Raw genomic sequence first — 10,062 nt, 5'->3', positions numbered from 1 at the left:
CAAGCAGAAAGCATGAAATCTGGCCATTTGTAGTAAAGTGGATGGACCTTGAGGGTGTCATGCTAAGTGAAATAAGTCAGGCAGAGAAGGACAGATACCATATGTTTGCACTCACAGGTCTAACAGGAGAACAGGAGAAACCTAATGGAGGACCAGGGGGAGGAGAAGAGGGAAAGAGAGTTGGGGAGAGAGAGGGACGCAAAACCTGAGACACTATTGAATACTGAAAATGAACCAAGGGTTGGAGGGGGAGGGGGAGGGATAAAGAGGTGGAGGTGATGGAGGAGGGCACTTGTGGGGAAGAGCACTGGGTGTTGTATGGAAACCAATTTGACAATAAACTATTTTAAAAAAATTAAAAATAAAATTAAAAATAAATAAATAAATGCCCGTTCCTTTATTATACTTCATATACTTAAGTGGTTACCCAGCAGGGGTTGGGAAAGCGGCAGTTCCAGATGATGGGAAAGTCACAAGAATTGGTAAGTTAGAAGAATGAGACAAAAGAACTGAAACCTATTATACTTGACACATGTAAAATATTTGATAATGTTAAATTAAAATCAAACACTTCCCAGATTGGAAAATATCCAAGGAAAGGTGTATGGACATTACTATGTTTAGCAAAATGTATGCCTCACATCAGTCACGTACCCACATATGTAGAAAAGTAAAAAGTCAAATGAAAAACCAAAGTAAAATATGTGGAGTGTCTGTAAATTGATGAGGAGAAGGAAGGTTAACATGTGCATAGAGTGAGGAGAGAACATCCAGGAAGAGTAACATGCATGACTATATGCAGGGAAGTTGGGGAAACTTGAGAAAATGTCTAAATAGTACAAAAGCAAGTAGAATGATCAATAGAAGACATGGAATATCAATTAGAATATCATAGAGAACTTGGGCTGTATCAGGAGAGGCGTTGTACACTTTGAGCCTAGCATTTGATTTTAACATCGAAAGTTCCGCCCTAGTGACACTTGCATCTCCTCTCATGGTGGTTTTGAAGGGAATACACGTTCTCTGGGAATACATCTAAACCAGCCGTCTGTGTTAGCTGATGTCAGCCTGTAATACCCAGAAGTTTTCCTAGCCTCCAAAATCCCCTTCCTGGATATTTTCTGATTTATCATATGTGTTCTGAAACATATTTATAACCATGAAAGTAGCAAACAGTTGATGAAATATGCAATGTACATATTTCCAGTTTAACCCTTATAAGTTAGTTTATTTTTGTCACCACCTGTCTTCGTTGGAGTCTTAAATATTTCAGCCCATAATAATTTAGATTGGTAGTGCCATTTGATTTCTCATATATAAAATCAGTAAGTGCCAAATATCTAAGTAATTACCAGTCCATATTATGGTTTGTTCGTAGTTCTCTACACTTCTTTTTGTTGTTGTTGTTCTCTGTACTTTCTAAGATGAAAAAGTCCCAGGCACTGAGGATTTATTTGCTTGATAATTTGTTTGATTCTGAGGGAATTCACCAAATTTCTCTCTACCTGCTATGTTCCATTTCTCAGTTACATAATTTATGAAATATAAAACTCCTTTATGTGTGCATTGCTCACAGTTGTAAATTTTTCCCATTGTTAAGTCCCAGCCCCATCTTTTCTCACTACCAAGCTGATCTTATGTGAACACAAGTTAAACTAAAAATTACTGTAGGAAATTTCCAGCATGCAGAGCCCCACCTCCACCAGGACTCATAGGTTGCCTAGGAGCAGTGTCTGAAAAAATAGAGGAATCTTCTCTATAATGTTATGGCTTTTACCTTAAAAAGTGAAAAGTTGCCTAAGAAGTAAAGGGAATATTCTACTTTACCAAACTCTCTGTAAATGGAGGCATCCTCCCTCCCAAGAAGCTTCTCCCATGGAAACCACAACTGTGGACAAACCTGGAGGTCACCCTCTGTGCACTCAGGGCGCTTCCTGGAGGTCACCCTCTGTGCAGTTGTCAGGGCCCTTCCTGGGGATCACCCTCTGTGCAGTCAGGGCCCTTCCTGGAGGTCACCCTCTGTGCACTCAGGGCCCTTCCTGGGGGTCACCCTCTGTGCAGTCAGGGCCCTTCCTGGGGGTCACCCTCTGTGCACTCAGGGCTCTTCCTGGAGGTCACCCTCTGTGCACTCAGGGCCCTTCCTGAAGGTCACCCTCTGTGCACTCAGGGCCCTTCCTGGAGGTCACCCTCTGTGCACTCAGGGCCCTTTCTTTCTAGCCCCTTTGCTTCTGCTTGCTGGGACTCTGTCAGAAACCAAATAAACAAAACATTCACAGCTAATTAGCAGCAGAAAAAAGCTCCTAAAAGGCTTTGAGGCAATTGTAGCAAGCTGAGTTGCCTGTTCTACTCAAAGTTAAACACAGATTCTCCAATGGATCAAAGAGCTTACTTTTAGTACTTTAAGAACTTAAAAAAACTTTATTAACATACTTTAAGTAAGGAGTATGCAAACAAATGAAAAGGAATGGAGAAGTACGTCTCAAGTTTTGTAAGCCTGAAGCTACTGCTACAGAAGGACAGGGAGAGAAAGGGAAACTGGAAAGACCTCACAGCAGAAGACAAAAATTCCATTCCTTCTGTCCTCTGAAGGGGGAGCATGGGAGGCAAGTACATAAAGTAGTTTTGTAGGTTATTGCTAGATGTCGACAAAATTTAAAAAAAAAACACAAACAGTAGGATGTTAGAGATATATATAGTCTCATAGATTCCATATTTTATAGATAAAAAGTAGTTATGACTCAGCCTGGTGAGGCAGTTTGCTCAAAGTGAATGGTAGAAATGAAACTTAAAGCAGATGAAAATAAGGATGAAAATATGAGAAATACAACAGCTGAGAAAGATAACTTTTCCCATTAGTGGAATAACTAGATGGATAGCTATTTTACAGCGAATGAATAAACTATCTGATCTTACAAGTCCCTGTCAGAGTATCTAGGCTGGTTGTAATTATTCTAAAGCTATAGGATTCTTGCATTGAGTTGGGGCTGAACAGGTGACCTCTGTAGTCTGTTCTGTTTCTTAGCCCAAGTGGAAAAAGTAGCTGTTAGGCTTTACATTTCCTTGAATACCAGTGACTCAGGGAGACAAGGCAAAGCTCGTTTTTTTGTCTTCTTATTATTTTATTACTTTTTATGAATTCAGTGTTTGTTTTAAACTTCAGACACCACAGCTTAGGGATGCCTGGGTGGTTCAGTCAGTTACGCATCAACTCTTGATTTTGACTCAGGTCATGATCTCGTGGTTTGTGAGATGGAGTACATGTCGGGCTCTGCGCTTAAAGCACGGAGCCTGCTTGGGATTCTCTCTTCCTCTCTTTCTCTGCTCCTCCTCCACCTACATTTGCTCTCTCAAAATAAATTTTTAAAAAATTAAAATCTTTTCAAAGTCTAAAGTTTACATTTTTCCTGTGTTCTTCGCGCTAATTTTATTACACATTATAAGTAATTCTGAGATTACAGTATAGGCCAGTGTGAGAGCAAATCTTGATTAAGAGCAAATACTTTGTGGGAAGATTTTCAGAAATGTACTTACGGTATTTTCCTATGTTGAAGGTTATATGTAAGCTTCAAACAAAAGAGATTTGTGCTGTCAGATAGTCAAAGAAAAGGTACCTCCTTCATCTCTTTTGTAGCAACCTTGTCCTCAGAGCTCTTCCGTGTTCCTTATTCCCACTTGGACAGGTGACAGGTAGCATTTTGCAGCTTGTACCACTCTAGATCATCTCCCTTTTTTCCTACGTTGTCCTTCAGTTGTCTCTTATTTAGAAGTTTATTTTATTTTTTTTAAAGAGGAAATGTTTCAGGGCGCCTGGGTGGCTCAGTTGGTTAAGCGTCCATCTTCAGCTCAGGTCATGATCTCACGGGCTCTGTGCTGACAGCTAGCTCAGAGCCTGGAGCCCGTCTTCAGATTCTGTGTCTCCCTCTCTCTCTGACCCTCCCCTGCTTACTCTGTCTCTCTCTGTCTCTCAAAATTAAATAAAAAATTTTAAAAAAATTTTTAGGAGAAAATGTTTCTTTTTTTAATGTTTATTTATTTATTTTGAGGGAGAGAAGGAGAAGAGAGATCAGGAGGTGGGGCAGAGAGAGGATCCCAAGTAGACTGTAGGCCGTCAGCACAGAGCTGGTATGGAGAAGTAAAAGAAAACCAAAACATGGCAAATAGTACTGGCTCAGCATGTTATCTTATCACTTAAATGCAATATGTCAGTAATGTTAAAAGAAAAGCTTGTGATGTGGATATTCCTCATCTCCTAACTCAGTAATCTTGGAAATAAGATCCCCACGGCCCGCATGAATGCTCATTATCATTAGGGAGTCTTGCCTGATTAGGCCAATCGAAAACTTCCCATTGTATATTCTCTATACTAACTTCTCACTTCATAGCACTTATTATTTAATTTTTATAATAAGGATAAACTAATATACTGTGGGAAGGTACAGATCATCCTGAAATTCTAGGGGCTTAAAATATTTTTCTAGTTTATGCAATTCGTCTGTCACTTGTTGGTAGGAAAGAGGGCATCCTGCCCTAACTCGTCATTCAGGGACTCAGAACAGTGATGTCTTTACCATTCTCCAGCTGCACGATCTGGAACGTGCGGCCTCCTTCCTCTCCACGGCAGGAGCAGAGAGCTGGAGGATTGCTTTTTGGTGCTTTGGTGTGAGGTGACACATGATATTTCCATCCACAGCCCATCCAGAACTGGTCCCATGACCCCACCGTATCTTGAGAGGACAAGGAAATGTGGGGGACCAGGTAGAATGTTTGGTGAACTCCATTCTCTCTTCAAGTAATTCATTGAACCAGTATTTATTGAGTGCTTACTATATGCCAGCTCTTCTTCTAGGCCCTGGAAACACACACACACAATTTTTTAAGGGAAAAACCCCTACTCATAGGTTATTTTCAAAATTTGGGGCCATTCTGTTATTTTTACATAGTCCTTAAAGACAAGTGCTTGTCTTTTCATGTCATGTCCATATATCCCAACAAGGTACAGCATCTACAATAGTAGTTCAATAAATAAGCATAAGTAAATATAACTATTTAACCTCTTATTATGCCAGAGCCATGCTCTACAATTACATACAAAGAAAAGTCATAACATGTAAATTCTTTAAGTTGCCTGTAGTTCTACAATGTAAGATCAGTTCCCTGCTTGGTATCTGTGTAGACAAGCTTTGAGCCCTTCAAAAAATTTTGTTAAGTATTAGGAGAGTTCCTTCTAAAGTAAAAACTTTTGCTCATGCTCCATCCATTGGTGATTATGATACAAACTCCTCAAGGATAGGAACTCTTGTTTGGAACCTTTAAATCTCGTAGTTTTAATACAGTGTTACAGGGCTAACCCTAGGCAGTCCAGACCCCTGATGGATTAAAGTAAGCCTTCATTCATTCATTGAATATTTATTAAAACTTCTGTTATGTTTCAGGCAATATCCACAAAGAGGGATAAGAAGTTTATATAGAAATTCTGATTTTTTTGTGTGTAGGTAAACAGGGCTTATTTTGTTTGGACTCAAAATGAGACTTTATGTTTCTTTTCTCTAGTTGACAGTTACATTGCAGTGAATCCGCCACTCATTAAGAATGGGAAGGGGCAAAGTTTCAAAACAACTACTCTTTTTTTTTTTAATTTCTTTTTTCAGAACATCTGTTCTTATTCAACCCTTTTTGAATATGTGTTTCTCACTTAGAATACACCTTAAATAGTAGCCTTGTGGTCTCTTCTTGAATCTTACCTTTGATGTCAGTCTGTTTCATTTTAACGTAATCTTAATTATTAGAAAGTTCTTTACCCAAAATCAAAAATCCCATCTCTAGAATACACCGTTCTCTCCTGTAATGACCCTATGACATTTTATGATAGTTATCAGGTTATCTCCAATCTCATCTCCACTCCCTGTTAAGAAATCATCTCAAGCTTCCCTACCATTTGATCACTTTTAAAGTCTTCCAGTTTGTGGGGCGCCTGAGTGACTCAGTCGGTTAAGCCTCCAACTTTGGCTCAGATCAGATCTCACATTCGGGGGTTCGAGCCTCGCGTCGGGCTCTGTGCTGACAGCTAGCTCAGGGCCTGGAGCCTGCTTCCGGTTCTGTGTCTCCTTCTCTCTCTCCCCCTCCCCCTCTCATGCTCTGTCTCTCTCTGTATCAAAAATAAATAAAACATTAAAAAAATTAAAAAAATAAAGTCTTCCAGTTTGTTAGTACACGTTAAAGTGTAGTACACCAAACTGCACACAAGGAGAGTTGGAACAGTGTGGAGTGTTGAATGCACTAGAGTTATTTAAGATCATAGGCTTCTTACAGAAGTAAGCCTTTCTGGAGTAGGCATATTGTTATTACAGTTTGAAAGTACAAGTAAGATATGACAAAAAGGATGAGGAGCATTTAAATAAATGGCCTAAACCATAAGTGCAGTTCGGGAATGGTTAGAATGTGTTGGAACTCTTGGAATTAGGAGGAGTAGGGTAAGGTGATTAAGTACATAGTGGCCCTCAGATTAGTGGGATTTAGGGTCGAATGGGTAATTTCAAAGAAGAATTTTTAGCGGAATTCTGTACTGTAGCAGGAAGCAGAAACACTAAACAGAAATATTCAAATTTGGTAGGACTACTAAGAAGAGATTGCTATTACCAAGTAAAAGATTTTTGCTTTGAGAGGGTGCAGGTGAAGAAAGCCATATAAGCAAGAAGTTGTAGGATTCTGCAGGAGTTTTGGTGAGGTCTGAAGCAGAAAAACTCACTCTTTGTGGTAGAGAGTAAGGCTTTAGGTAAAATAAGAAGTAATGATAAAAATAGGTAACATATAGAGGGCCTGTGTGCAAGATGTTATTCCGCACGTCTCTCCTGTATTAGCACTTCAGTCTTTACAGTAGCCCTGTGATCGTCCCCGTTTGTGAATGAGACAATTCACACAAAACTAAGTGAAGTAATTTGCTGAATGCTATTTAGGCTGAAAGAAGGCAGAGCTGAGACTTTAATTCAGGTCATGTCTGGCTCCAAAATCTGTCCTCATACTCATGTATTTTCTCTCACTATTCTATACTATGATGTTCGATTTCAATCTACCGTCTTTCACATCTCATAGTAACTTAGCTGTGCCCCTTTCTCTTGTACGGTGCCATGTTTCTTATTCCCTGCAAGGGTCCAGTGCCTTCCTGACCTTTTCCCTACTATCAAAAACCATTGCCTGGAAAGAAGCTAATAAGCTCATTCATTCATTCATTCATTCATTCATGTCAAGGAACACATGACTGATATTGCTTAAAGAAAATAATAGTATTCCAGGGTTTGTTTGTTTGGGTTTTTTTTTTTTTAGCAGTTTAAGGAATGTGAAGGGCTATAAATCCTTAACCCCAAATCTTTTGTATTTTAAAGCATATGTGGGCTGGAAGGATGAGTATGTTGGATGCATGACTTTCTGTATGTACCCTTCAAGTTATACCATTATTCCACTGATCCAGGGCTTGTGGAGTCCTTCTGGTAGAAATGAGGTAGGAACATAAAAATGAGAATGGAAGAATAAGAGATATATCTTTATTATACTGATCCGGTGATTTTAGGCATGCCTTTTATTTACCTAATTCATTGTCGCATGGAAGAATTCTAATATAACCCTAAGAGATATAGACTCTAAGAAAAGCTTTAACTCCTGGATGGCCACAAATGAAAAGAGAAAATTCCATTCTAGGGTTTAAGTGTTCATGTTCATGTATTTCTGTTTGAATCACGACAGAGCCAAGAATTGATTTTGTTCCTTTATTTCCTTCAAAAATAAAACCCTCTCAGATGAGTCTATGATTTATCTGCCCTAGGAATGTGAAAATCTGGGAATGTTACCCTAGCGTTATCCTTGATAACTCTCTTTTTCTTATTCCACACACAAGCCCTTTCATTTCTTTCTTTACAAGATTTCTCATATATTTTGATCTAGTTCAGTTCAATGAGTGTTTATTGTGTACCTGCTTTATACCAGATCCTGTGTTCTGGGCATACAAGTGCCCCTATCTCAGATTTCTCATTTTCTAGGAGAAAACATAGCACGATTCGAGCAATCTTAGAAGTGTGCTTAAACACAGAAGCAGTATGCAGGAGAGAATTCCTTTGCTAGGGAAGGTCAGAAAACCTTGCAAAAGGAGGTGATGCTTGAATAGTTTTCAGGGATGAATAGGGGCTCATCAGAATAATGGCAGGAGAGCAAAATATTCGAGTTAGAGGGCAAAGCATGTGCAGAGACATAAAAGCACAATGCGGCCTGGCAGTTACGCGTAGGATTGCTAGATGATGGCTGAGTTGAAGTTAAGAGGTGGTGGAACATTAACTACCTATTCTGTTTTCCCGTTGTCAGGATCCTCATATGCTTAGAGTGTCAACTTATTTATCTCCATGTTTGTGATTATTGCAGGCCTAATCTTTTTTCAGTGCTGAGTTAGAGTCTTACCTGTGTGCCACCCCTTGACACCTTTGCCACTGTATTTTGATGCCTAAGTATGTGTCCTAGTCCTCAGACTTCCACGCCAGGAACTGAGCTCTGAGTGTGGCGGGAGGAGGAAGGACAACTTCATTCGTACTGACAGGGTCAGAGAGGTTTCTTAATCAGATCTGCACATGATAATTTTGAAAATCTTTTTTTTAATGATCTTTTTTTAATGTTTTATTTTTTTGAGAGAGAAAGAGACACAGCATGAGAAAGGGAGGGTCAGAGAGAGAGGGAGACACAGAACCTGAAGCAGGCTCCAGGCTCTGAGCTGACAGTACAGAGCCTGACAAGGGGCTCAAACCCATGAACACAAGATCATGACATGGGCCGAAGCCGGATGCTCAACCAACTGAGCCACCCGGGCGCCGCATAATTTTGAAAATCTTTTGAAGTGAAGAGATGAATACGAAAATAGTGCTTTGTTAGTCACACTAATATAATTTACTGAACCAGTTTAATTTAACTTAATTCAGGGAGTTTGCCTTTCTGGTCTTTGTCCAGGAAATAGCACAATGTTGGAACATAAACAGCGGTAGAAACAGGTAGAGGTCAGTCCTCCCCTCCATATCCGAGAGAAAAGACTCTCCTTAGATATATGCTCATGCAGGTGCTGGCCTTAATAAACAAGCTCTTTAAGAGAGAAAAATCTGAGAGAAACATTTGTTCAGTTTCTTCTGTTCATTATAAAATTTAAAAGCATCAACTGAAAGGAAGACTACTCATTAAATGAATATACTGCTTTAAAATGAAGTTATGTAAAATAGTATCAAAGCAAACTGGGTTTTTGTTAATTTTTTTGTAACTTCTTTTTTAAGGATGCTGGGGAGTTTTATGCTAAATATAAAGAAACAAGATTGAAGAAAAAGGAAGACGCACTGAGTAGAGCTGAACTTGAAACACTTCAAAGTGAGTTCTAAGCATTGTCTTACTGTGTTAACAATATCATAAAGACTGATCATTTAAATTTGGATTTTCTTTTAAAGTCAACGGTAGTTAAATTTTCTGTGCTTTCTTTTCCATTCTCTAAATACAGTTGCTTTCTTAATGTATTATATGTGGAAAATACTATATTAGTTATTACTGAACCATCCACAGTTCAGTATCAGAGGAGGGATAAAATCCACATGAGTTTGTCAATTTTAGGGGGCATCCAAAATCAAGGAAATCCTAACATACTCCAGTGTTGTAATTGTCAGTACCCTGGCACACAGGAAATGGATATATTGGATGACTATATGAATTAATGTAATGCCATGAATATTAATGAGCACCTATGAACTCTGTTTCAAGGAGCACATAATTTAACTTAAAGTTTCAGGGTACCTGGGTGGCTCAGTCCATTAAGAGTCAGTCTGACGGTCAGTTTTGGCTCAGGTCATGATCTCATGGTTTCATGAGTTCAAGCCCCGTGTAGGGCTCTGTGCTGACAGTGCAAAGCCTGCTTGAGATTCTCTCTCTCTGCCCCTTCTCCACTCACGCTCTCTCTGTCTCTCTCAAAATAAATACACTTAAAAAAAAGCTTGAACAACCATATGCACTACATAATGTTCGAGTATATCATTGTTTAAAAGTAGATTTCTG

The 10,062-nt window shown here is 39.2% G+C and overlaps 1 protein-coding gene across 1 annotated transcript in view; it reads left to right on the top strand.

Moving 5' to 3' along the window:
* DNAJC1 (DnaJ heat shock protein family (Hsp40) member C1) overlaps positions 1-10,062 on the top strand; it is a 205,854-nt gene that overhangs the window by 83,548 nt on the left and 112,244 nt on the right. Inside the window, exon 7 of the mRNA XM_029954409.1 lies at positions 9,297-9,387. Coding sequence (XP_029810269.1) covers positions 9,297-9,387 — 91 coding nt within the window. The remainder of the gene's footprint in view (positions 1-9,296; positions 9,388-10,062) is intronic.

The sequence above is a fragment of the Suricata suricatta genome, chromosome 10, assembly GCF_006229205.1.
Source record: "Suricata suricatta isolate VVHF042 chromosome 10, meerkat_22Aug2017_6uvM2_HiC, whole genome shotgun sequence".
NCBI classification, from domain to species: domain Eukaryota; kingdom Metazoa; phylum Chordata; class Mammalia; order Carnivora; family Herpestidae; genus Suricata; species Suricata suricatta.
The sequence above is the reverse complement of the archived record's forward strand: the minus strand, read 5'-3'. Positions and strand labels throughout refer to the sequence as shown.